General features: G+C 46.4%; 1 protein-coding gene across 1 annotated transcript in view; it reads left to right on the top strand.

Moving 5' to 3' along the window:
* CDH9 (cadherin 9) overlaps positions 1 to 27,907 on the top strand; it is a 123,386-nt gene that overhangs the window by 27,071 nt on the left and 68,408 nt on the right. The window contains exon 2 of the mRNA XM_064160826.1: positions 19,786 to 20,101. Within this exon, the coding sequence (XP_064016896.1) occupies positions 19,874 to 20,101 (228 nt within the window). The 5' untranslated portion in view covers positions 19,786 to 19,873. The remainder of the gene's footprint in view (positions 1 to 19,785; positions 20,102 to 27,907) is intronic.

The raw sequence follows: 27,907 nt of genomic DNA, 5'->3' as shown, positions 1-27,907 counted from the left end.
TAATTAATTGTGGAAAGATATTAGGATACAGAACAAAATAATTAATTGTGTAAAGACATTGGGATGCACAATGAAATAATTAGCTGAGTAAAGGTATTGGGCTATGCAATGAAATAATTAGTTGTGTAAAGGTATTGGGATATGCAATATATGCCAATATGCCTCTTTTCCAGACTGCACATCCCCATATCCCTCAGCCTCTCCTCATAGTGCTTCTGTTCCAGGCTCTTCACCAGCTTCATCACCCCTTCCAGCCCTGACAATATCCACACATCTTAAATAGCTCCAGGGATAGTGACTCCTCCATCTCCCTAGGCAGCTTGTCCCAATGCCTGATAAAACTTTCTGTGAAGAAAACTGTCCTAAGACCTGACTTGAACCTCCCCTGGCACAACTTGAGGCCACCTCCTCTTGTCCTGTCACTTGTTGTGTGGGAGAGGAGATGGACTATGATCACTCTCCTTTGGCAGAGGTGTAGAGAGCAATGATGTTTCCCCTTCACTGATGCTGTTCACCCTCTGGCCATACAACTAAAGAGTGCAATCAGATTTTTGCTGTAATAATGAGTGCATAAACCACAAAGATAAAAAGTAGGAGGAAATACATTTGTGGGAAGCATAAATTTGTTTCATATAAAATATCTATTCCTACATAAACCAAGAAAGAATATAAATAGTATACATATAAAAAAGATTTGATTGCCACTCAAATTCTTATGTGCAGATTAACTATGCACTTTCCCCCCCCTCCCCCTTTTACATAACTGAGTTAATTTAGATATTTTGTGACTTCTCATAGCAGCATGGAGCTACTTCTCCTAACAGAATGGAGCTTTGATCTCTCCTATATCCTTTAGCCACATCTTTTAGGAGTGCATGAAGAAGGGGAGACAGTCAGTGGGCTTTTGACTGGGTCAAAGAAAGTTTTAAAGCTGGACTTTTAGGCATTGGGAAAAAATTGTCGAAGGAGGTGATGGAGTCACTGTTCCAGGATGTGTTGAGGAAACTTATGGACATGGCTTGGGAGGAGAGGCCTGGAACACAGCCTTATGAGGAGAGGCTGAGGGAGCTGGAGGTGTGCAGTCTGGAGAAGAGGAGGCTCAGGGGTGATCTCTTTGCTGTCTACAACTACCTGAAGGGAGGCTGTAGCCAGGTGGGGTTGGTCTCCTCTGCCAGGCACCCAGCAACAGAACAAGGGGACACAGTCTCAAGTTATGCTAGGGGAGGTCTAGGCTGGATGTTAGGAGGAAGTTCCTGCCAGAGAAAGTGATTGGCATTGGAAGGGGCTGCCCAGAGAGGTAGGGGAGTCACTGTCCTGGGAGGTGTTGAAACCAAGCCTGGCTGAGGCACTTAGTGCCATGGTCTGGTTGATTGGCCAGGGCTGGGTGTTGTGTTGGACTGGCTGATTTTGGAGATCTCTTCCAACCTGCCTTGATTCTGTGATTCTGTGACTTAGATAAGTTGTTAGATACATTTTGGGGGCTTATGCTGCATTTTTTTGTGCATGAGATGGAAATGGCTACATCTGTGTTTCATCTATACTGTCAGTCCATCAAACTGGATTCTGTGATTCTATGACATGGTTTAACAGATGTGGTCTATGGTGGCTTTAGGTTGAAAGTTGGACTCAATGATCACAGAATCACAGAGCGTTAGAGGTTGGAAGGGACCTCCAGAGGTCATCCAGTCCAACCCCCCTGCCAAGGCAGCATCATCCAGGGTAGTTCACACAGGAATGAATCCATGTGGCTTTGGAAAGACTCCAGAGAAGACTCCGCAACCTCTCTGGGTAGCCTACTTCAGGGCTCCATCACCCTTACTGTACAGAAGTTTCTGCTGATGTTGAGGTGAAACCTTCTCTGTTCCAGTTTGCATCCATTGCTCCTTTTCTTATTGCTGTGCACCACTGAAATGAGATTGACCCCATGCACTTGACCCCCACCCCTCAGATATTTGAACACATTGCTCAGATCCCCTCTCAGCCTTCTCTTCTCTAGACTAAACAGCCCCAGATCTCTCAGGCTCTCTCCACAGAGGAGATGCTCAAGTCTCCCAGTCATTCTAGTGGCTCTCTGCTTAAATGTCTCTTCCAAGTGCACCAATTCTATGGTTCAAATGCACTGTCTTTTGGGGTAAAGCTAGGAACAAAGAATAAAATAGAACAGACAACATAAGCAAATGCATTGTTCCTTCAATTTTTTTTTCCAGGCATGTTTTTCCTCCTTCACTCTGAAAGTGCAGCTGTGTACATGGTTATGTCCTTTCCTTCTTACTGGTAATGAAAAAAAAGACAGGAAAATATAGGAGGTAATTCTGGGATCCTCTCTAAAGAGTACTCTGTGGGTTTTGGATTAATCCAAATAAACTGCATGAAAATTTGCAGGCTCTGGGAATTGCAGACTGAGATAGAAACTATTAAATTCTCAAGTCTGGCTGGGATTTTACTGCAGGAAGCATATCACATATCATTAGAAAGCTAACTGCTATCCTAAGAGAAATAAACTAATTATTCCTGTCTCTGGCTGCTAGAAACAAAGGAATCAAATAGTAAAACAGTTGGCATCAGCATTAGCAACTGCAGCCTCAGCACAGCATGATTAAATGATTAAATGCACATGAAGATGACATATTTGCCCATCTTTAGACTTGGTTTCAGGTGGATCTGAGGACAACTATCTGAAGGGAGGCTGTAGCCAGGTGGGGTTTGGTCTCTTCTGCCAGGCACCCAGCAACAGAACAAGGGGACACAGTCTCAAGTTGTGGCAGGGGAGGTCTAGGCTGGATGTTGTTAGGAAGTTGTTGTCAGAGAGAGTGATTGGCATTGGAATGGGCTGCCCAGGGAGGTGGTGGAGTCCTAATACCTGGAGGTGTGGAAAACAAGCCTGGATGAGGCACTTAATGCCATGGTCTGGTTGACTGGATAGGGCTGGGTGCTAGGTTGGACTGAATGAGCTTGGAGGTCTCTTCCAACCTGCTTGATTCTGTGATTCTATAATTCTGAAGCTGCCTGTCGTGATAGCAACAATAAATCACACATAAAGTCCACTAATGGTAGAAATCTGAGGCAGAGAAATTCAGGAGATGCTAGAAGAAATCTTGAAACCTAAAGGAACAAACAAAAAGAAATGATTAATTTTTAGAGGATTTCCTTTCCCAGAGGGCTTTGAAACTTAATCAAAAATCAGTGTGAAACTGAGAATGTTAACCAAGCTCTCAACCACTGATTAGACTTCTTAGTGGACTTCTCTGCAGCACCTGCTGAGCACCAGAATGAGTTTGACTATGTCTAGGCTGCTAGCTCATGAGAAAGAGCATAAACCCTTAGGGAGCAAATAGCAGAAGGAGGCACCACCAGAAGAGTACAGACAACCAACCTCCTGTGCCAGGCATCTGCATGATATCCTTTCTGTCATCTCATCGGAGGCTGGGAAAACAGATGAATTTTATCAAACTGCTGGAGTTAAAACCAGAAAACTTCTAAAGAAGTTCCATGAAAAAAACTTTAGTGTTAGGCTTGTGGCTACCCAGTGGTCTGTGGTCCATTTGTCACAGCTTCTGGGAGCAAAGAGAAAGGGTTCTAAGTTCTTAAGGATTAAATGACAGATTGTTTAACTGATCAGTTGGTCTGTCTGTCTGTCTGTCTATCTATCTACCTACCTACTTATTTATCTGTCTACCTATCTATCTGTCTATCTTTCTATCTAACTGCCAGCTATCTACCTACCTATCCATCTATGTCTTTCTATCCATCTATGTCTGTCTGTCTGCCTCTCTATCCATCTACCTACCTACTTAGCTATCTATCTATCTGTCTGTCTGTCTACCTACCTACTTATCTACCTACCTACCTACCTACCTACCTACCTACCTACCTACCTACCTACCTACCTATCTGTCTATCTATGTATCTATCTGGCTATCTATCCATCTGCCTACCTACTTAGCTAGCTATCTGTCTGTCTGTCTACCTACCTACCTATCTATCTATCTGTCTGTCTGTCTATCTATCTATCTATCTATCTATCTATCTATCTATCTATCTATCTATCTATCTCTCCATTTATCTATCTATCTATCTATCTATCTATCTATCTATCTATCTATCTATCTGTCTGTCTATCTATCTATCTATCTATCTATCTATCTATCTATCTATCTATCTATCTATCTATCTATCTACCTACCTACCTACCTGTCTATCAGTGTACCAACCTACCTACTTATTTATCTACCTGTCTGTCTGTCTGTCTGTCTATCTAAGCAGGGACTCATTAGATGATCTAATACCAGCACAGTCATTGTGAATAGCAGCAACTTCCTGCATACAATCAGGAATCCTAAAAATCTCCACGATGGAACTGCTGAAATATTCATTCTTTTCTTTGACCTTTCACTTCAACTTGATGATTTCAAGGTATTAAAAGTGATGGCAGCTTTAATTTGGTTTTATCAGGGACAAGTCACAGGAACAAAAATTCTGAGGCCCAAATTAGTGAAACTGTTAATCACAGAATCACAGAATGTTAGGAGCTGGAAATGACCTTCAAAGCTCATGCAGTCCAACTCCTCTGCCAGAGCAGGAGCACCTAGAGCAGATCACACAGGAACACATCCAGGCAGGTTTTGAGTATCTCCAGACTCCACAACCCACCAGGGTAACCTGTTCCAGGGCTCTGTCACACTCACAGGGAAAAAAATTCCTCCACATGTTTCCATGGAACTTCCTATGCCTCAACTCCCACCCAATGCCCCTTAATTGTTGTAAAGAGCACAGTTGTTGGACACATGACATACTGGGGGAAAATCAGTATAATTTATGGAAAGAGGAGTCCTGCCTCAGACCTTTTTGAGTTCTCTGAAAGCCTTATCAAGCATATGGATAACTATGACCTCTTTGATAACATCAAGTTGTGCTTCCAGCAGGTTTTTGACAGGGTCACTCAGTAAAGACTCTTAAGCAGCCATTAGCTCAAAGTGATGATCCCTGTACGTAGCAGTAATTGATTAAGTGATAGGAACCAGCAGGAAGAAGGAAATAATGCCTGTTGTACTGTTCCACAGGGACCTGTTCTAGGGCCAGAACTGTTCAACCTGCTCTACAAGAAATTGAAAACAGGTTTGAATATCAAGGTGGAAATGAAGCCAACAGGGTTTTGTGAAATCTTGCTGAAGGATCTTATGGCTCTGATTATAGCAATATTCCTCACTCAGCAAGGGAAGTGGCTTCTGCAATGGAACTGTCTGTACCATTGGCCATAACAACCCCATGCAGTGCTACAGGCTGGGGACAGAGTGGCTGGAGAGCAGCCAAGCAGAGAGGAACCTTGAGGTGCTGGTCAAAAGGCAGCTGAACATGAGCCAGCAGTGTTCTCAGGTGGCCAAGAAGGTCAATGGCATCCTGGCCTGGATCAGGAACAGTGTGGCCAGAAGGAACAGTGAAGTCCTTTTGCCCCTGTACACAGCACTGCTCAGGCCACACCTTGAGTCCTGTGTCCAGTTCTGGGCCCATCAATTTAAGAAAGATGTTGAGGTGATTGAAAACGTCCAGAGAAGGGCAGCAAGGCTGGGGAGGAGGCTGGAACATAGCACTGTGAGGAGAGGCTGAGGGAGCTGGGGGTGTGCAGCCTGCAGAAGAGGAGGCTCAGGTCTTGCTCTTACCTGGAGGGAGGCTGTAGCCAGGTGGGCTTGGGCTCTTCTCCCAGGCAACCAGGGACAGAACAAGAGGACACAGTCTCATGTTGTGACAGGGCAGGTTTAGGCTGGACATTAGGAAGAAGTTTTTTCCAGCAAGAGTGATTGGCATTGGAATGAGCTGCCCAGGGAGGTGGTGGAGTCACCATCTCTGGTGGTGTTTAAGAGGAGACTGGATGAGGCACTTGGTGCCATAGTTTAGTTAATTAGAAGGGTTAGGTGATAGGTTGGCCTCGATCCTAGAGGCCTTTTCCAATTTGGTTGATCCTGTGATTCTGTGTTTTCACTGTTTTTGCAGTTGCTACTATCAGTTTAGTCTATACCAACTGACACTCTCCCCTTTGCAGGGAGGCAAGGGAGAGAAGAGAGTTTAGTGATATGGATTTGAAGGGAGCTTACAGGAAGGCTGGGGAAGGACAATTTACAAGGTCTTGTAATGACAGGATGAGGAGGAATGGGTTTAAAGTGGCAGAGAGGAGGTTGAAAGTGGATGTTAGGAAGAAATTCTTTGCAGTCAGGGTGGTGAGACACTGGCACAGGCTGCCCAGAGAGGTTGTGGCTGCTCCCTCCCTGGAGGTGTTCAAGGCCAGGTTGGATGAAGCCTTGAGCGACCTGTTCTAATGGGAGGTGTCTCTGCCTGTGGCAGGGGGTTGGGACTGGATGATCTTTGAGGTCCCTTCCAACCTAAACCATTCTATGATTCTATACATTCATCAGTGGCAAAGAGAGTGTAGCCAGAATGACTATTTACTGGTTCTTCCAATGACAGATGTCTAAGGAACTTGGCAGTTACCATTGCAAGGAATTGGTCCCCCTCACAAAACTGTTGAACTGTGAAAGCTATGGTTCCTAAAAGTTTACATGAGCTCACAGCACAGAAAAATGAAGCAAGTCATGACAGAGACAATCTATTGGAAACTACTAAATACTTAACATTTGCAGACTGAGAAAATACCCAGGAGAAAAATCATTATCTTAGAATCATAGAATCAAGCAGGTTGGAAGAGACCTCCAAGATCATCCAGCCCAACCTAGCACCCAGACCTAGCCAGTTATTATATGCTTCTTCATTATATCCAGTCATTATATGCTTCTTCATCATTATACATGACCATGGTTGCCTGTTGAAGACACACTTATGCTGACCTATCAGGATCCTAACAGAGCAAGCAGCAGTTTATCCCAATCAGTTTGGATTTGTGCATATTTTGCATTTGCCTTTCATTATTGAGATAGAAATGAAGAGCTTTCTCGGTTGGTTGGTTGGTTCAGGAGTGCCTTTTGTCTTTAAGGGAGAGATTCAGACCTGAATAATAATCATAGACTCATAGAATCAAGCAGGTTGGAAGAGACCTCCAAGCTCATCCAGTCCAACCAAGCACCCAGCCCTGTCCAATCAACCAGACCATGGCACTAAGTGCTTCATCCAGGCTTTGCTTGAACACCTCCAGGGAGGGTGACTCCACCACCTCCCTGGGCAGCCCATTCCAAAGCTAATCACTCTCTCTAGCAACAACTTCCTCCTAACATCCAGCCTAGACCTCCCCTGGAACAACTTCAGACTGTCCTCTCATTCTGTTGCTGCTTGCCTGGGAGAAAAAAGGGAAATGAATGGTACATTATGCTTCTGGGATCAATATTATCCTTGGAAATGGCAGGATCATCACTTGTAGGTATTTTAAGGTGGTTATTATGGAAATAAAGGCTGAAGGCTCAGCTGCATCAGATTCCTTTCAAATGAACTGAGATAACAGATTGCAAAAAAAGTTATCTTCAGTCTGCATTAATTCTCTGCACAAATTCCTATGCTTGCAAGGGGCCTGCTCAGCTCTGTGGGTGAGACTCTTCTTGATTTTCAGATCCTGTTGGAGACAGCAAAAGGGCACAAAGTGGACTGAGCTCTGCTAAACGACAGCATTCATCAGCTGCTCAGTTCCTTTAGGAAGAGAGTAGCAACAGCAGGCTGCAATTACCAGTCTGAATTCGCTAACTACCTTTAATTGGTCAGTAACCAACTTTTCCAGTCCAGAGAAATGAATGAGTATTTCCTTGCAGGAAGTCATTAAGTCTGATGTTCACAGTCTTTCTCCATAGGAAGTAAATTTCTAAAGACTCAGATGTCCATGGAATCATAGAATCATAGAATCAAGCAGGTTGGAAGAGACCTCCAAGATCATCCAGTCCAACCTAGCACCCAGCCCTACACAATCAACCAGACCATGGCACTAAGTGCCTCAGCCAGGCTTTGCTTCAACACCTCCAGGGATGGTGACTCCACCACCTCCCCGGGCAGCCCATTCCAATGCCAATCACTCTCTCTGCCAACAACTTCCTCCTGACATCCAGCCTAGGCCTGCCCTGGCACAGCTTGAGGCTGTGTCCCCTTGTCCTGTTGCTGGTTGAACAAGGGGACACAGTCTCAAGCTGTGCCAGAGGAGGTCTAGGCTGGATGTCAGGAGGAAGTTGTTGGCAGAGAGAGTGATTGGCATTGGAATGGGCTGCCCGGGGAGGTGGTGGAGTTGCCGTCCCTGGAGGTGTTGAAGCAAAGCCTGGCTGAGGCACTTAGTGCCATGGTCTGGTTGATTGTGTAGGGCTGGGTGCTAGGTTGGACTGGATGATCTTGGAGGTCTCTTCCAACCTGGTTCTGATTCTATGGATCTGGTCTAGGTGATCCTGCTCTGGCAGAGGGATTGGACTGGATGAGCCTTTGAGGTCCCTTCCAGTCCTTGACATTCTGTGATTCTGTGATTCTGTGACAGAACCTGAGACAATCTAAAGGAGAAGAGCTTGGCTTTGATGACAGCACTTCTTTGTCTCCCTGCTTCTGAAGGCTGTGCTTTAAGAATCATGAAGGTGCTCAAAGGACTATATCAGCAAATAATGTGTGGTATAAAAATGCAGCTCCATTACATGATTAAAAGTGAAATATGTTTCAGTGAAGGAAAAAAAATCAAATCCAAAACTAAAAGGTTGGACTCAACGACCTTAGAGGTCTTTTCCAACCTGGTTAATTCCGTGATAGGTATTTTAGAAACCTCTTTCTAGCTCCAGTGAATAGCACTGTAACAAGTGAGAAACCCTGCTTTGAGCTGGAAACGCTGCAAGCTTCACTCATGAGCTGACAGAATAGTTGAGGGAGAAAGGGTCCAGAAGCAGTTTCATCTGTACCTCAGAAGAGGCTGGCTCCAGAGAAGGGCAGATGGCATTTTCACTGCCCAGGGACAGTTGCTGGAAATGACAGCTGTGTCTCTGCACGAGTTTTTGCCTGTGTGGATCGTCCAAACACGAACCAACACAGTCTTGCCAGATCCACCTCCCTGGTGGACTGGTGTTACTCACTCTTTAAGTGCTCTACTGAGGGTGACTCAACCCACTCTGAGCTGAAATTGGCTCAGTGTCTCCACTGTACGTGCCCAAAGCCGGCAAATCTCTAAGCTAAATGCTACCTCTCTCGTCACAGCAAGTTAAATGTTCCTTATGTTGCACCTACAGACCATAGATTGCCTTGCCTGGAGGGATTAATCCAACAGACATTCCAATGCAAATTGCTATTGGTTCACATTCACTAAATCTTCATTTATATTTGTTTGGCTCCTCTTGTAACTAAGGGAATCTGCACCTTTGTCCCAGACATAAAGAATTGCCTTCAGCTGTTACAGAATCATAGAATCAACCAGGTTGGAAGAGACCTCCAAGATCATCCAGTCCAACCTAGCACCCAGCCCTGTCTAATCAACTAGACCATGGCACTAAGTGCCTCATCCAGTCTTTTCTTGAACACCTCCAGGGACAGTGCCTTATCTCCCACAGTTCTCAGCTGAGCTTATCTTCACTGTAACTACAGCTAAACAGATAAGCAACCCAATGGCCAAAAAGCACTTCCAAAAGCTCTGTTCTGAAAGATTTGCATTTGGAGCTGCTGAATGGGGAAAAGGTGTTTTAGGTGTGGCTCACATTTCTCTGTCTGAATGGGATTTGGGTGCTTGCTATCAAGGAATGGTACTCATCCATCAAAAGTTTGCCCCTTAAATTTTGGGGATCACTCAAAAGCTATTTCAGCTCTCACAGGAATAAGATTCACACACAGAGAATTATTGAGGCTGGAGTAGACTTCTGAGATCACCCAGTCCAGCCTATGATTTAACACCACCATATCGACCAGGCCATGGCACTGTGCCACATCCAAGCTTTCTTTAAAAACCTCCAAGGATAGTGCCTCCACCACCTCCCTGGGCAATCCATTGCAGTCTCTGATTCCCATTTCCATGAGGAAGTGCTTTCTAACATCCAAACTAAACCTCCCCTGGTGCAGCTTCAGGCTATGCCCTCTCATCTTGGCACAGGCTGCCTGAGAGTAGGGTCTGACCCCCATCCTACTATAACTTCCCTTCAGGTAGCTGTAGAGTGTGAAAACAACAACTTTGATCCTCCCAGGTTCAACACAGGAGGTCAGTGTGCTGGAATGGACTCCCAGGTTCAACACAGGAGGTCAGTGTACTGGAATGGACTCCCAGGTTCAACACAGGAGGTCAGTGCACTTGGAATGGACTCCCAGGTTCAGCAGAGGAGGTCAGTGCACTTGGTGACACGGCGTAGCTGGTGTCATGGTGTTAGGTTTTAAGCTGGACTCGATGATCTCAAAGATGTTTTTCCATCCTGAATGATTCTGTGATTCACACTGGCTGTATTCTTGTTCTAGAATCACAAAATCAACCAGGTTGGAAGAGACCTCCAAGCTCAGCCAGTCCAACCTAGCACCCAGCCCTGTCCAATCAACCAGACCATGGCACTAAGTGCCTCATCCAGGCTTTGTTTGAACACCTCCAGGGATGGTGACTCCACCACCTCCCTGGGCAGCCCATTCCAATGCCAATCACTCTCTCTGCCAACAACTTCCTAACAACATCCAGCCTAGACCTCCCTTGACACAGCTTGAGACTGTGTCCCCTTGTTCTGTTGCTGCTTGCCTGGGAGAAGAGACCAACCCCACCTGGCTACAACCTCCCTTCAGGTAGTTGTAGCCAGCAATGAGGTCTGCCCTGAGCCTCCTCTTCTGCAGCCTGCACACCCCCAGCTCCCTCAGCCTCTCCTCACAAGGCTGTGCTCCAGGGCCCTCCCCAGCTTCACAGCTTCATCATCTTTCTCTGGACATGTTCCAGCACCTCAACATCTGTCTTGAATGGAGGGGCCCAGAACTGGACACAGCACTCCACTTGTGGCCTGAGCAGTGTTGAGTACAGGGACAGAATAACCTCCCTTATCCTATTGGCCACATTGCTCCTGAGCCAGGGAAAAAAAAACAACAAAAGAAAAGGAAGAAGAAAAAAGTAATTAACAGCTGGGTTTGATTGAAAATTTGCTCTGATTTTATAGTAAGAAGGCCAGCCCCATCTTCATGTAGTAAGAAGGGAGAGAGGAAAGGGAAAAAAAACACATTAGGAAGCTGAAAAGAAGAGCTTAGTTTTTGAAAGTCAACCATCAATGGCACAGCCACAGTCTATAGTTATGTTTGCAGAACAGCTGCACTCAGAGCACATTTGAGCTCTGCAGTCAGAGGGAAGCATGTGTGTGCATACCTGGCCTGTCTTTAATTAGTTATGGGAATAATAAAAGTGAACCTGCAGTGACACAGAGCTAGGTTCTACTAAAGCCTGGCTATTCTCAGCAGCAGCCTGAGCTTTATAGCACAGCCTTTTGTTGCCACAGCTCGGCTGCTCTTAGTTATTCAGGCTTAGGTAGATTAAAGCTGCGCTCAGATATTTTGTTTTCAAAAGGAACACAGGCAAAGTCAGTGACAGCACTTCCACAAGTGCAGGCTAGACAGGATTTCTGCTTGTCATGGGCTGTTAAAATATGCATTTCAGTTTCAGAGGTTGTTTGGATCATCCTGCACGTCGGTTGCATCTTGCCTATTTAAAGGTTGGTGAATGCATTATCACAGTATCACAGTATCAGAGTATCACCAAGGTTGGAAGAGACCTCACAGATCATCAAGTCCAACCCTTTACCACAGAGCTCAAGGCCAGACCATGGCACCAAGTGCCACGTCCAGTCCTGCCTTGAACAGCTCCAGGGACGGCGACTCCACCACCTCCCCGGGCAGCCCATTCCAGTGTCCAATGACTCTCTCAGGGAAGAACTTTCTCCTCACCTCCAGCCTAAATTTCCCCTGGCACAGCTTGAGGCTGTGTCCTCTTGTTCTGGTGCTGGCCACCTGAGAGAAGAGAGCAACCTCCTCCTGGCCACAACCTCCCCTCAGGTAGTTGTAGACAGCAATAAGGTCTCCCCTGAGCCTCCTCTTCTCCAGGCTAACCAATCCCAGCTCCCTCAGCCTCTCCTCGTAGGGCTGTGCTCAAGGCCTCTCCCCAGCCTCGTCGCCCTTCTCTGGACACGCTCAAGCATCTCAATGTCCCTCCCAAAATGGGGGGCCCAGAACTGAACACAGCACTCAAGGTGTGGTCTAACCAGTGCAGAGTACAGGGGCAGAATGACCTCCCTGCTCCTGCTGACCACACCATTCCTGATGCAAGCCATTATGAAGCGCCGCTGCTGCTGCTGTGCTGTGGCTCCTCTATTTTTAGCTATACCTGAGTTATGTGTTGGATTTCTTCTTCTTCTATTATTATTATTATTATTATTTCAGAAGGGAGTTTTACTTCATTGTTAACAAATCAAACAGAGTAATGCAGGCTGCATTATCTAGCTGCAGAAGGTTAGCCTTGCTTCGTGCCATGCTTGCAAGTGACTGTGCTGCACTAATTAAAAACATTGCCATGGCAATTGCTATAGAAACATTTAAATTGGCATAATTGCTGACAAATCCCTGCTATTGATCCCAGCAGGCCTTGTTTTGCTCGACACCTGAAGAATCTAAATAGAATATTTTACATTCAAAAGGACTTTCAAAGATATAGGTGGGTTGTTGTTTTTTTTCCCCCCAGTTGCTAATGTGCTCAGAAGAATAATGTCTTTCAGACAGAAATAATTCATTTACCTGGAACTGCTGTTGGATTCTGATAGCAGAGTCGTCACTGTAAAGAGAGACTGCAGTGGTACTTTGCTACCACCACAGATGCTTCAAACTGGAAAGAAAAAACAAACTCAAACGTTTAGAAGGGCAACAAAGCTGGTGAAGAGTCTAGAGAAGAAGTCTTGCAAGGAGCAGTGGAGAGAACTGAGATTGTTTAGTGTGGGGAAGTGGAGGCTGAGGGGATGGTGTGAGAAGCAGGAGTAGGGAGGTGGTCACTCTCCTGAGCTCAGCACTGGTGAGACCATACCTCAAATACTGTGTCCAGTTTGGTCACCACAGTACAGGAGGGACATTGAGGTGTTGGAACAGGTGCAGAGAGGGGCAGTGAGGCTGGGGAGAGGGCTGGCAAAAATGACCTGTGAGGAGCAGCTGAGGGAGCTGGGGGTGTTTAGTCCAGAGAGGAGGGGGCTGAGAGGGGACCTTATTGCCCTCTACAGCTACCTAAAAGGAGGCTGTGGTGAGGCTGGAGCTGGTCTCTTCTCCCCAGTGACTAATGATAGGACAAGAGCAAATGGCCTCAAGTTGCATCAAGGGAGGTTTAGCTTGGCTGTTGGGAGGAAGCTCTTTCCTGAGCAGGTGGTCAGGCACTGGCACAGGCTGCCCAGGGAGGTGGTGGAGTCACTATCCCTGGAGGTGTTTGAAAGGAGAGTGGCTGTGGTGCTTGAGGCTATGGTGCAGTGATGAAGGCTGCTGGGATGAAGGTTGGATTGGCTGATCCTGGCGGTCCTCTCCAAGCATAGCAATTCCCAGTGATGAGATGTTGTGCTGAGGGGTTTGGTTTGGTCAAGGACTTGTCAGTGTGAAAGTAATGATTGGACTTGCTGAGCTTGAAGGGCTTTTCCAATCTAAGACATTCTGTGAGTCTGTGATTTTGTGACTTTATTGCTCTCTACAGCTCCCTGAAAGGAGGTTGAAGTAAGTTGGGGATTGGTTTCTTTTCCCTAATATCAGGTGAGAGAATGAGAGGAAATAGTCTGTGGTTGTGCCAGCAGAGGTTAGGGTTGGATATTAGGAAAAATTTCTTTGCTGAAGAGTGGTCAAGGATTGGAACAGGCTGCCCAGGGAGGTGGTGGAGTTGCTCTCCCTGGGGGTGTTAAAGAAATATATGGAGATGACACTCTGGGACATGATTTACTGGTCATGGTGGTCTTAAGTGGATGGTTGGACTCCATGACCTTAGAGGTCTTTTTGAGCTGCAGCAATTCTGGGATTCTATGCTTTATTGCCTCCACAGACTCTCTCATTTACAAAATGAGGACATAATGCAGGCTCTCCACATTTTGGTGCATTAAAATGCTTAATACATCTTAAAAGAAATTTCCAGTGAGAAGGGGGAGAAAATCATTCTCCATTATCTGACAACTGAATGAAGTCAAACGTTGTCCTGAGTAGAGTGGAAGCAGAAATGAGTTGAGAGAGATTGCACATATGATTTTGATCAGTTATTTAGATTGAGGTAGACAAATAACTCTGTCTTTACACCTGATATAGAATCAGTCAGGGTTGGAAGGGGCCACAAGGAGCAGCCAGTTCCAACCCCCTGCCATGCCCAGGGACACCCTACCCTAGAGCAGGCTGCACACAGCCTCAGCCAGCCTGGCCTCAAACACCTCCAGCCATGGGGCCTCAACCACCTCCCTGGGCAACCCATTCCAGCATCTCACCACTCTCATGCTCAACAACTTCCTCCTCACCTCCACTCTGACTCTCCTCACCTCCAGCTTTGCTCCATTCCCTCCAGTCCTGCCACTCCCTGAAAGCCTCAAAAGTCCCTCCCCAGCTTTTTTGTAACCCCCTTCAGATGCTGGAAGGCCACAAGAAGGTCACCTGGGAGCCTCCTCTTCTCCAGCCTGCACATCCCCAACTCTTTCAGTCTGTGCTCACAGCAGAGCTGCTGCAGCCCTCTGAGCATCCTTCTGGCCCTTCTCTGGACACCTTCCAGCACCTCCACACCCCTGTGGGGACACCCTACCTTAGGTCAGGCTAGTCAGAGCCACATCCAGCCTGCTGTTAAACACCTCCAGGGATGGGATGTCCAACTAATAAGTCCAACTACTGTAAAAATCAAAAGCAGATTTGTTTTTGTTTCTTTCTGACATTCAAAGAGCTGAGTCTTATCCTTCTTGCCACCATGGATTTGATCTTTCCTCTCAAAAGTAAAGCCCTTCCCTTAATTAGCAAGAAAATCAGTAGATGATAAAACTACACTGAAAAGCACACATTTTAACCAAGCTTTTCTACCCTGACTGGGACAGAATCAGCCTCACAGAACCACAGAATGTTAGAGGTTGGAAGGGACCTCCAGAGATCACTGACTCCAACCCCACTCCCAAAGCAGAATCATCCAGGGTAATCTGCACAGGAATGTAGCCAGGTGTGTTTGGGGAGTATGTAGAGAAGGAGACTCCACAGCCTCTCTGGGCAGCCTGCTCCAGGGCTCTGTCACCCTCACTCTAATGTTTCTCATGTTGAGCTGAAACCTTCTCTGTTCCAGTTTGCATCCATTGCTCCTTGACTTATTGCTGTGCACCACCCAAAACAGCTTGACCCCCTCCACTTGACACCCCTCAGATACTTTCAGACATTATGGATCCTCTCATCCTTCTCTGCTCCAGACTAAACAGCCCCAGGGCTCTCAGCCTCTCTCCTTAGGGGAGATGCTCAAGTCCCCCACTCATACTCATGGCTCTCCACTGGACTCTCTCCAGCAAGTTGCTCTTGAACTAGGGCAGAGTAGATGGAGAGATGGACACAGCATTCCAGCTGTGGTCTCACTAGGGCAAAGTAGAGGGAGGAAAGAACCTCCCTAGACCCGCTGGCCACACTCCACCTGATGCACCCCTGGATTAGCAGTGGCTGTTAATTAGCAAGGAAATCAGGAGAGGGCAGTACTACACAGAAAACTACTCATGTTAACCGATTTCTTCTGCCCTGGCTGGGACAGAATCATAGAATCATACATTCACAGAATGCAGTGGGTTGGAAAGGACCTCTAGACGTCATCTAGTCCAGCTTCCCTGCAGTAAGTTCTGGAGCCCCCATTACAAGAAAAATGTGGAGATGCTGGAGTGTGTCCAGAGAAGGGCCAGGAGGATGCTCAGAGGGCTGCAGCAGCTCTGCTGTGAGTACAGACTGAAAGAGTTGGGGATGTGCAGGCTGGAGAAGAGGAGGCTCCCAGGTGACCTTCTTGTGGCCTTCCAGCATCTCAAGTGGGCTACAAAAAAGCTGGGAGGGGACTTTTTGAGGCTGTCAGGGACAGCCCATTCCCAGGACTAGAGGCAATGAAGCAAAGCTGGAGGTGGGGAGAGTCAGAGTGGAGGTGAGGAGGAAGTTGTTGAGCAGGAGAGTGGTGAGAGGCTGGAATGGGTTGCCCAGGGAGGTGGTTGAGGCCCCATGGCTGGAGGTGTTTAAGGCCAGGCTGGCTGAGGCTGTGTGCAGCCTGCTCTAGGGTAGGGTGTCCCTGGGCATGGCAGGGGCGTTGGAACTGCCTGATTTTTGCAGTCTCTTCCAACCCTGACTGATTCTATGATTCTTTGATTCCCTGGAGGTGTTTAAGGCCAGGCTAGATGAGGCTTTGGTCAGCCTGCTCTAGGCTAGGGTGTCCCTGGGCATGGCAGGGCAGTTGGAACTGACTGATCCTTGTGGTCCCTTCCAACCCTGACTGATTCTATGATTCTAACTAGGGACATTGTCAAGGTCAAGCACCGAGTCTGAGTCCCAGAAGTAACAAGATTAAGGAGAGATGATGCAATCTTTGTTGATTAAGGAGGGACGATGCAATCTTTATCTTTGTTGATTAACAAGAGAGAGGATCAGACTCTCACAGACATTCCCAACTGAGTCAGGTTGCTCAGAACCCTATCATCCCTGACCTTGGATGTCTGCAGGGATTTGGCCTCCACAACCTCCCTGGACAACTTGTTCCTGTGTTCCACCATGCCTAGAGCAACAAACTTCTTCCTCATGTCCGGTGTAGTTTAAAACCCTGCTCTAGTTTAAAACCACTGCCCTTTGCTGCATACCTTTGTGACTATTCAAATAAGAACCTAGATTCCTCTGAGGGAAAGAAGCTTTGTTAAAAACATGATGCTTACACAGAAATAATCTCTTAGACTCAGAGCATCTGTGCACAGTGCTTTGTGGTCCCTTGAACAGCTGCTCATACTTCTCCAGACCACACCAGAATCCTTTGTTTCAGTATTAAAACACACCTTTTGAGTCTACAAAAGACAACCCCTTCCCTGCTTGAACAGGTGAAGACAAGAAATGATGCATAAGCCATCTGAAGTATCACAGTATCACAGTATCACCAAGGTTGGAAGAGACCTCATGGATTATCAAGTCCAACCCTTTACCACAGAGCTCAAGGCCAGACCATGGCACCAAGTGCCACGTCCAGTCCTGCCTTGAACAGCTCCAGGGACTGTGACTCCACCACCTCCCCGGGCAGCCCATTCCAGTAGCAAGACCACCTAGGGTCAGGTTCAAGGTTACTCCCCCTGGAGGGTTAACCCTCAGGTTAACTTCAGGTAAACTCAGTTTACCTGAGTACAAATCAGGTCCCTCTGAAGGGCTCTCCTACCCTCCAACAGCTCCACACCTGCCCCTAGCTTGGTGTCATCTGCAAACTTACTGATGCTGAACTCATTCCCCTGGTCCAGATCATCAATAAAGATATTGAACATTAACATATCCTCACTTTGAGACGAATTATTGAGTTAGCATTAAGACTCAATCCCCACATCCAGATCTATGTTGTAGAGCAAGCTAGAATAATCAAATTTAGTCATGGATAAAAGATTGGCTGAGGGTTGTTTTTTCTTTGATCTCTATCCAGCAATTTCCAATCCCAAAGCAAGCCCATCCTGTACGCAGCGTGCTTCCCACTTAATGTTGACATTTACTGGTATCAAATTAGCCACAGGAGAGTTTCCCTTCATCCCCCCACCTGCAACAAGAAACAAACTGAGCTTTAAAAGGCAGAAAACAAGAGTCTTGAGCACACCTACAGAATTCAAAGGCAAATGCATGCCAAGATCTGGGCACATCCATGATTTTATGCAAAGAGTTCATTTGCTTTGCGCTTTGATTCTTCGATTACAATCAAGAAGCAAAAGGAAATGAGAGTTGGGGTTTGTTGGTTGGGTTGTTTTTTTCCCTGCAGTATACTCATGGTCCTCTGCATAAATTTGACACCTATTAAATTGTTTTCTTTTTCTTCTTTTTTTCTTCCTTTTTCCCCCCCTCCTTTGGTTTTGAACATGATGGTAGAGAGTGATAAATATTCCCAGCCTTCACTTCTCGCTCAGCTAAAGGTCTGTTTGAAGTCACTAAAGTGCTAAAGCTTTGATCCTCCTTCAGGATTGCTAGTTAAGATCCTCAGACCATGCTGAATATCATCACTTCAAGGAAAGCTTCACACAAGGGCACAATGCTATCGATTTAGTCATTAAGCTTTTTGGAGTACGATTAGCACAGGATCATAGAATGCTTTGGGTTGGAAGAGGCCTTAAAGACCATTTAGATCCAACTCCTCTGCCACTGACTGCTGTCAGCTGAACAGTTTTGGCTCTCAAGGAATAATTAATTTTCACAGAAAAAAGGGGTGACAAAGCTGGGGAGTGGCCTGGAACACATCTCTATGAGCAGAGGCTGAGGGAGCTGGGGGTGTGCAGCCTGCAGAAGAGGAGCTCAGAGCAGACCTCACTGCTCTCTACAGCTACTTGAAAGGAGGTTGCAGCCAGGTGGGGTTGGTCTCTTCTGCCAGGCACCCAGCAACAGAACAAGAGGACACAGCCTCAAGCTGTGCCAGGGCAGGTTCAGGCTGGATGTTAGGCAGAAGCTCTTCCCAGCAAGAATGATTGATATTGGAATGGGCTGCCCAGGGAGGTGGTGGAGTCACCATCCCTGAAAGTGTTTTAAAAGGAGACTGGATGAGGAACTTAGTGCCATGATTTAGTTGCTTAGAAGGTGTTGGGTGATAGGTTGGACTCGATGACCTTGAAAGTCTTTTTCAACCTGGTTGGTTCTGTGGTTCTGTGGTTCTGTGAATTTGTTAACCCCAGCAGGATTCCTATGAACCAAAACTTATCTAACAAGCACCTTTTCTTTCTTGAATAAGGAATTTGTTGAAGGCATTAATAATACTTTAAGTTCATCTTATGAGATCATTTGTGCAGAAAGAGAAGCGGATCCTCTGGACAGCTAGGGGCTAGCAAAGGGCAAAAAGAGGTTGCACTAATCATGGAGTAACAGAAAAATCAGATTTGCAGACAATCTGTGCAGACAGTTAAGTGAAGATAACATCAGGCTGAGCTGGAAAAGAAGTTGGAAGGTTTCTATTTTTGCTGGTAGTGAAGTTTGCAGATTAAGAGGCATTTTACTCAGGCTGTGTTTTAAATGACTGTCTATATACAGACCAAGAGGGTAACATAAAAGATGAAGGGTATAGTAACTTAAAGCTCTCTGAATAGTGCTGATGGTTACATGTCCAGAGAAGGGCAACAAGGCTGGTGAAGGGCCTGGAACACAAACCCTATGAGAAGAGGCTGAGGGAGCTGGGGGTGTGCAGACTGCAGAAGAGGAGGCTCAGGGCAGAGCTCATTGCTGTCTACAGCTCCCTGAAGGGAGGTTGTAGCCAGGTGGGGTTGTTCTCTTCTGCCAGGCAAGCAGCAACAGAAGAAAGGGACACAGTCTCAATCTGTGTCAAGGGAGGTCTAGGGTGGATGTTGTTAGGAAGTTGTTGTCAGAGAGAGTGATTGGCATTGGAATGGGCTGCCCAGGGAGGTGGTGGAGTCGCTGTCCTTGGAAGTGTCTAAGAAAAGCCTGGCTGAGGTACTTAGTGCCATGGTCTAGTTGACTGGCTAGGGCTGGGTGCTAGGTTGGACTGGATGAGCTTGGAGGTCTCTTCCAACCTACTTGATTCTATAATTCTATGATCCTATGTAGTTTCCATGAGTCATTGTCGTGATCATTAAGCCAGTGATATTCCTGTTTCACTAAGACCACAGCCTCCAGGCAACAAAATCCTTGCAATTTACTCAAATACTTCTCTCCATCCTTTAGGTCCTTCACAGAAGAGGAATACAACATTGAAACAACCTGCCCTGGTGAGCCATTAGAGGAGCGGAGGCTAACAGCACCTCTGTAAACAATGAGGACTTGCTGCTTCTCACGGGTTTTACTTTGGAGCTGCATATTTCATGCAATTCAGACGACTCCATCCCCAAAAAGGACTAACAAACACTCACAAGGTGAAAGGATAACAGGAATGTCAGAGCATGATGGAAAAACACTGCACCGTGCCAAGCGCGGCTGGATGTGGAATCAATTTTTCTTGCTGGAGGAGTACACAGGTCCAGATACTCAATATGTGGGCAAGGTAAGCTTTGTGTTTAAAGCATTGTTTAGTGGTGATGCAGCTGACATCCCTTGGTATTTCTTTCCCTCTTTCTCCCCAGTTGTTTTGCTTTTCATGCAGCAATGATCCCAGTTCCTCCTTTAAGTGACACAATGGCTGGACCAGATGAGGTTGTTCAGTTATGGAGGGAATTAAGTGGCTAAGTGAGGAAAAAGCAAACAAGCAAGAAGCAGAAGCCATTCAGACTAAAGAGTTTTAATTTCTTATTGTGCAATGCCCATGCAGATTTTAACATGGATCAACTCCAGTTTTCAACTGTGAACCATAGATAAGGAGCAGAGAAGTCTTGACTTCATTGGCCTACCTGGTGGCATTTGCCAGTACATGCTTAAGTTAAATATATGATGCTATTTATTAATAACAAAACTGCTGTCTCTGTATGATTCCAAGTGTGGATAAAGGAGGAAGAAAAACTATATATAGCTATATATAAACTTAGCTCTTTACTTAAAGGCTTGAAAGACTTCCCTTCTTTTGAGATCTATCTACAGCAGCTGTGGCCAACAGCACCTCTGAAAGATAAATGTTTGCAGTCCTACCTTTTCTGATAGCACCACGAGTCAAATACTTTAAAAATCTTAAGATCTTCCTCGTGGATACTAGGAAGAAGTTCTTCACCATGAGGTTGTCCAGAGAGGGTTCCTTTAAGAAGAAAAAAGAGAGGATGGTGGGGTTTTTTTTCTGTATAAAATAAGAGGATGCTCAGAAATAAGAAGGTTAAATGAAAATGATCCCAAGCATCAATATAGGCTGGGCAGTGACAGGCTTGAGAGTAGACCTGGGGAGAGGGACTGGTGGGAGAGAAGCTCCTGGGGAGGAGAGGGGATTTGAGGAGAGGATATTCAAGGAGAGGAGATTTGATGAGAGGAGATTTGAGGAGAGGAGATTTGAAGAGAGGAGATTGGAGAAGAGAGGAGATCTGAGAAGAGGAGAGGAGAGTTGAGGAGAGGAGAGTTGAGGAGAGGAGATCTGAGGGGATTTGAAGAGAGGAGATTTGAGGAGAAGAGAGCTGGGGAGATTTGAGGAGATTTGAGGAGAGGAGATTTGAGGAGAGATTTAAGGAAAGGAAAGGAAAGGAAAGGAAAGGAAAGGAAAGGAAAGGAAAGGAAAGGAAAGGAAAGGAAAGGAAAGGAAAGGAAAGGAAAGGAAAGGAAAGGAAAGGAAAGGAAAGGAAAGGAAAGGAAAGGAAAGGAAAGGAAAGGAAAGGAAAGGAAAGGAAAGGAAAGGAAAGGAAAGGAAAGGAAAGGAAAGGAAAGGAAAGGAAAGGAAAGGAAAGGAAAGGAAAGGAAAGGAAAGGAAAGGAAAGGAAAGGAAAGGAAAGGAAAGGAAAGGAAAGGAAAGGAAAGGAAAGGAAAGGAAAGGAAAGGAAAGGAAAGGAAAGGAAAGGAAAGGAAAGGAAAGGAAAGGAAAGGAAAGGAAAGGCTGCCATGGAAAAGAGGTAAGTATTAAACATAAGAGTTAATTCCAATTTGAGTCCTGCTGGGCTCTAAATCTTTTCTGCCATTCTAAATCTCAGATAAATGAAGCTTACATCAAAACTGTCATCACCATCTCTGGTTCACACAAGGAATGCTTGCCTGGTGTATTGCAACAGATGCAAACTTTCTCTGCACTTGTTCCAAACTGAGTAAAAGCCTTAAGAAGGAGCACAAATGGCTCTGCAGCAGTTGGATCTGGGGTGATTATCAGCTCATTACAATTCACTTAACACGTTGAGATATTTCATGTCTCACTGCAAAACGTTGCAGAGAGGCTCTGGCAGGGAGCATCACAGGTGGAACTCAGCCCAAACACTACCCTGTGTTCCACAGAGATGGAGTTGTATTGGAGCAATAGACTCCACGTGGGCAGCTAGTAATGATGAATGAGGAGAAGGCTGAGATGCTCAACAACATTTTTGCCTCAATCTTCACTGGCAACCCTTCTCCTCATGGCTCTCATGTTGTTGACTCACAAGCTGGAGACCAAGGAGACAAAGTCACAGAGTCACAGAAACACTCAGGTTGGAAAAGCCCCTTGGGATCACCAAGTCTAATCAACACCCCTACTCGACAAGGTGCACTCTAAACCATATCTCCAAGCACCATATCCAAGTGACTTTTAAACACATCCAGGGTTGGTGACTCCACCACCTCCCTGTGCAGCATGTTACAATGCCTGAACACCCTTGCTGGGAAAAAATGTTTCCTAATGTCCAGACTAAACCTACTCTGGTGCAGTTTGAGGCCATTCCCTCTGGTTCTATCACTAATTACTTGTGAGAAGAGACCAGCACCAAACTCTTCACAATGTCCTTTCAGGTAGCTGTAGACAGCAATGAGGTTTCCCCTCAGCCTCCTCTTTTTCAAACTAACCACCTCCAGCTCCTTCAGTTGCTCCTCATAAGATTTATTCTCCAGGCCCTTCCCCAGCTTCATTGCTCTCCTCTGCATTCACTCCAGTCCCTTCCAACCTAGACCATTCTGTGATTCTATGAACTTTAGAACCCTTTTGTGACTCAACAAAATGCTCAAAGTTCCATCCTCAGCCATGGAAAAAGCCACAGTTAGCTCAAGTCATCCCAGATAACAGCACCAAGGGGCAGCTACCACATGAAGAAGTTCACTAAAAGGCTTTTATTTGTTGATTGATGGATTTTTGGGTTTTTTTTTGGACCAATGTTACTCTGAGAAAGGCTCAGATCTTGGGTTTAGCATTCCCCAGCTCAAAGCAATGGTAATTAGCAAACTGGTATGTGTGAAGAGAAGAGCACTTTCATTACAACCCATGGGGGATGAGTTCATAGTAAGCATTCTTATCCAGGCCCTCTTTAATATGTATATGCACAGGCAGAGCTGTTAGTGGTGTGGAATAATAAATGCTGCACTAATGTTTAAACAAACTGAATTACCAAACTGTATCACAAAAGGATCTTAGCCATAATACTAGGAAAAAAAGGAGTTTACCCACTCTAGTTCAATTTTCAACTTCAGTCTGTTAGGTCTGCTCTGGTTTTGTGGCTTCTTTCTTGATGCTTTATTTTGGCATAGAACCACAAAATAGTCTGGGTTGGAAGGGATCTCCAAAGCCTTGGATTAAGAGCAGCATTGACATTTAAAACTCAAGTCTGGAGATGAAGGAGTAACAGCTGAGATGCCTACAGTCCTAACCAGACAACATTAAAGGGGGAAAAAACCTGAGCTTTAATCTCATTTGCATCTCAAAGTGCAAGATCTAGAGAAGGGGAAGATGAGGGGGGGAAGACCTCAGCACTTTCTACAACTACCTGAATGGAGGTTGGAGCAAGGAGTTCAATTTTCAACTTCAGTCTGTTAGGTCTGCTCTGGTTTTGTGGCTTCTTTCTTGATGCTTTATTTTGGCATAGAACCACAAAATGGTCTGGATTGGAAGTGATCACCAAAGCCCTGGATTAAGAGTAGCATTGACATTTAAAACTCAAGTCTGGAGATGAAGGAGTAACAGCTGAGATGCCTACAGACCTAACCAAATAACATTAAGAGGGAAAAAATGAGCTCTAATCCCATATGCATCTCAAAGTGCAAGAACTAGAGAAGAGGAAGATGAGGGAGGGAAGACCTCATCACTTTCTACAACTACCTGAAGGGAGGTTGGAGCAAAGAGGGGGCAGCCTCTTCCTAGTGGCAAGAGACAGGACCAGGGGAAATGGTTCCAAGCTGCACCAGGGGAGGTTCCAGAGAAGGGCAACAAGGCTGGTGAGAGGCCTGGAGCACAGCCCTATGAGGAGAGGATGAGGGAGCTGGGGGTGTGCAGCCTGAAGAAGAGGAGGCTCAGGGCAGAGCTCATTGCTGTCTGCAGCTCCCTGAAGGGAGGCTGTAGCCAGGTGGGGTTTGTCTCTTCTGCCAGGCAACCAACAACAGAAGAAGGGGACAGTCTCAGGTTGTGGCAGGAGAGGTCTAGGCTGGATGATAGGAAGAAGTTGTTGGCAGAGAGAGTGATTGGCATTGGAATGGGCTGCCCAGGGAGGTGGTGGAGTTGCTGTCCCTGGAGGTGTTGAAGCAAAGCCTGGCTGAGGCACTTAGTGCCATGGTCTGGTTGATTGGCCAGGGCTGGGTGCTGGTTGGACTGGATGAGCTTGGAGGTCTCTTCCAACCTGCTTGATTCTGTGATAAGCCTGGATGGGGCAATTAGTGCCATGGTCTGGTTCATTGGCTAAAGCTGGGTGCTAGGTTGGACTGGGTGATCTTGGAGGTCTTTTCCAACCTGTTTGAGTCTATGATCCTATGATGATCTCTGATGTTTTCTTTCTTGCCTGCACATAGCAGAAGAATCTGAGACATGAGAGCTGATGGAGGCAATAATTCATCTCATTTATCTGAGTGCTGCCTGTGAGTAGGCTTCACATTGTGACAAGAAGTAACTAAAAAGAGGTCTGATGTAAGACAGATGAAAAATCCAGCTCCATGTAAACCTGCTGTATGGCTTCCAGCCTGCTAATGAAGGGTTGGCATATGTACATTTCCCCCCACTCTTCCTCATTTAGCAGAATTGGGTAGCATTTGCTTTTAAATACAGACTGAAAATTTACTAACGCCTGGAAATCTTTACTGAACTTTGCTGGTTGCCTTTAGTACCACACAAAAAACAGAGTAGGCTCCCTCTTAATCTGCAAAGCAGCAGAGAGGTCAGAAAATTGTATCAGTGAAGTCTTTCCTGCATTAGAATCATAGAATCATTGAATCAGTCAGGGATGGAAGACACCACAAGGAGCAGCCAGTTCCAAACCCCCCTGCCATGCCCAGGGACACCCTGCCCTAGAGCAGGCTGCACACAGCCTCAGCCAGCCTGGCCTTAAATACCTCCAGCCATGGGGCCTCAACCACCTCCCTGGGCAACCCATTCCAGCCTCTCACCACTCTCCTGCTCAACAACTTCCTCCTCACCTCCACTCTGACTCTCCCCACCTCCAGCTTTGCTCCATTCCCCCCACTCCTGGCACTCCCTGAGAGGCTACGAAGTCCCTCCCCAGCTTTTTTTAGCCCACTTCAGATCCTGGAAGGCCACAAGAAGGTCACCTGGGAGCCTCCTCTTCTCCAGCCTGCACAGCCCAAACTCATTCAGTCTGTGCTCACAGCAGAACTGCTCCAATCCTCTGAGCATCCTCCTGGCCCTTTTCTGGACAAGCTCCAACATGTGCAGATCTTTCTTATAATAGAGGCTGCAGAACTGGACACAGCACTGCAGGTAGGGACTCAGCAGAGTAGAGCTGACATTCTTAACATACTCTACCTAGCATGCACTATTATCCCAAAGCTGCATTTTAAAGCACAGCTTTTGAATTAGAATCTCTGCTCTTAAAGTATAACCAGCAGCTTTAGATGAAGCAAATGAAGAAAAATTAGCAACACCTCCTGCTTTTCTCTTTCAATCTTATAAAGCTCAACTTTTTCCTTCTCTTTGCATGAATACTGCAGAAACAATGATGGCTCAAAACAGAAAGACAAAGAAAAAAGTCAGGAGGAAAGAAAAGCTCAAAGGTGTAAGGAAAAAAAAAAAAAGTGGGTCTGCAAATATTTTCCAAAAGCAAGGAAGAAAAAACCTCCTGTTTGGATCTAAAATTAATTAATTCATAAGTGAGGAGGTTGTGGTGAGGCTGGAGCTGGTCTCTTCTCCCCAGTGACTAATGATAGGACAAGAGGAAATGGTCTTAAGTTGCATCAGGAGAGGTTTAGGTTGGCTGTTGGGAGGAAGCTCTTTCCTGAGAGGGTGGTCAGGCACTGGAGCAGGTTGCCCAGGGAGGTGGTGGAGTCTCCATCCCTGGAGGTGTTAAGAGGAGAGTGGTTGTGGCCCTTGAGGCTATGGTCTAGTGATGAAGGCTGCTGGGATGAAGGTTGGACTGACAGGATCTACCCAAGTGTCAACCTTTTAAATATGAAATGCCTGGAATACTGCTAGGCCTACCCTAGAAGTTTGCAATCAGATTTGGACACCACCTTTCCCAAAACAATAATTTCTGAAAGCTACTGCAGTGATCAGAGACATCAAATCCACAAACAACAGGAGCGAGCTGACATTGTTTGGTGCAGAGAGAGCTGCTGTTGTGAGATCTGACAGCTTCTCTTTCTTCAGCTGCATAAAAGACTGCTAAAGGAAAGAATCATAGGATGACAGAACCATAGAATGGTCTGGGTTGGAAGGGACCTCCAAAGCTCATCCAGTCCAACCCCCTCTGCCCTCAGAAGGGACATCCTCCACCAGAGCAGGTTGCTCACAGCCCTTTCCAGCCTCACCTTGTATATCTCCAGGGATGGGGCCTCAACCACCTCCTTGAGCAACCTGTTCCAGTGTTTCCATACCCTCTTGGAGCAGAACTTGTTCCTCATGTCTAATCACAATCTGCTCTGCTCTAGTTTGAAGCCATTGCCCTCATCCTGTCCCTGCAGCCTTTTGCTAACAATCTCTCTGCAGCCCCCTTGTAGCCCTTGCAGGTACTGGCAAGCTGCTATTAGGCCTCCCTGGAGGCCTCTCTTCTCCAGGCTGAACACCCCCAGCTCCCTCAGCCTGTCCTTGTAGGAGAGTTGCTCCAAATCCTTGATCATTTTCATAGCTCTCCTATTGACCTGCTGATCAGGTCCATGTCCTTCCAAGGCTTCAGAGCTGGACACAGTACCCCTTGTGAGGTCTCACCAGAGTAGAGTGAAGTGGCAGAATCTCCTCTCTGGAGCTGCATCTCAGAGCTGGACACAGTACCCCATGTGAGGTCTCATCAGAGTAGAGTGAAGCGGCAGAATCTCCTCTCTGAAGCTGCATCTCAGAGCTGGACACAGTACCCCATGTGAGGTCTCATCAGAGTAGAGTGAAGTGGCAGAATCTCCTCTCTGGAGCTGCATCTCAGAGCTGTACACAGTACGCCAGGTGAGGTCTCACCAGAGTAGAGTGAAGTGGCAGAATCTCCTCTCTGGATCTGCATCTCAGAGCTGGACACAGTACTCCAGGTGAGATCTCACCAGAGTAGAGTGAAGTGGCAGAATCTCCTCTCTGGAGCTGCATTTCAGAGCTAGACACAGTACCCCATGTGAGGTCTCATCAGAGTAGAGTGAAGTGTCAGAATCTCCTCTCTGGATCTGCATCTCAGTTTCCTGCCATGTTCAGGGCAAGAAGTTGGGTTCATATTGTCATGAGGTTGATTTACATTCAACGTCAGGAGGAAGTTTGCAGCAGTAAATACAGTCAATAGAGTAAAGCACAAGGTAAAGATCAGCCAGAGAGACAGGCTTAGCTGGATTCTGGAGCTTTCCATGATAAACTAAATAAACACCTGCCACAAAGTTCACACTGATCCCACCTGAAGGCAGGAGGATGGTACAGATTATCTCTTTTGGCCTCTGTCTGTTTAGGCATCAAGGACTCTAAGTGGTGTTTCAAATTCAAATGCTAAATCAGCTAAACTGCTCCTGAAACACAAGCACAAACCTAACACATAAACCAAGAGTAAACCCAAAGACATTAGAAATTCCTGGGGGTACTGGTGGATAGTAGCTGAAGATGAGGCAGCAGTGTGCCCAGGTGGGCAGCAGAGCCAATGGCATCCTGGGCTGGCTCAGGAGCAGTGTGGCCAGCAGGACAAGGGAGGTTCTTCTGACCCTGTGCTCAGCACTGCTCAGGACACCCCTTGAGTGCTGTGTCCAGTTCTGGGGTCCTCAATTCAAGAGAGATGTTGAGGTGCTGGAAGGTGTTGAGAGAAGGGCAATGAGGCTGGGGAAGGGCCTGGAGCACAAAGCCTATGAGGAGAGGCTGAGGGAGCTGGGG

The sequence above is a fragment of the Pogoniulus pusillus genome, chromosome 21, assembly GCF_015220805.1.
Source record: "Pogoniulus pusillus isolate bPogPus1 chromosome 21, bPogPus1.pri, whole genome shotgun sequence".
Taxonomy (NCBI): domain Eukaryota; kingdom Metazoa; phylum Chordata; class Aves; order Piciformes; family Lybiidae; genus Pogoniulus; species Pogoniulus pusillus.
This window is presented reverse-complemented; position numbering and strand designations above follow the sequence as displayed.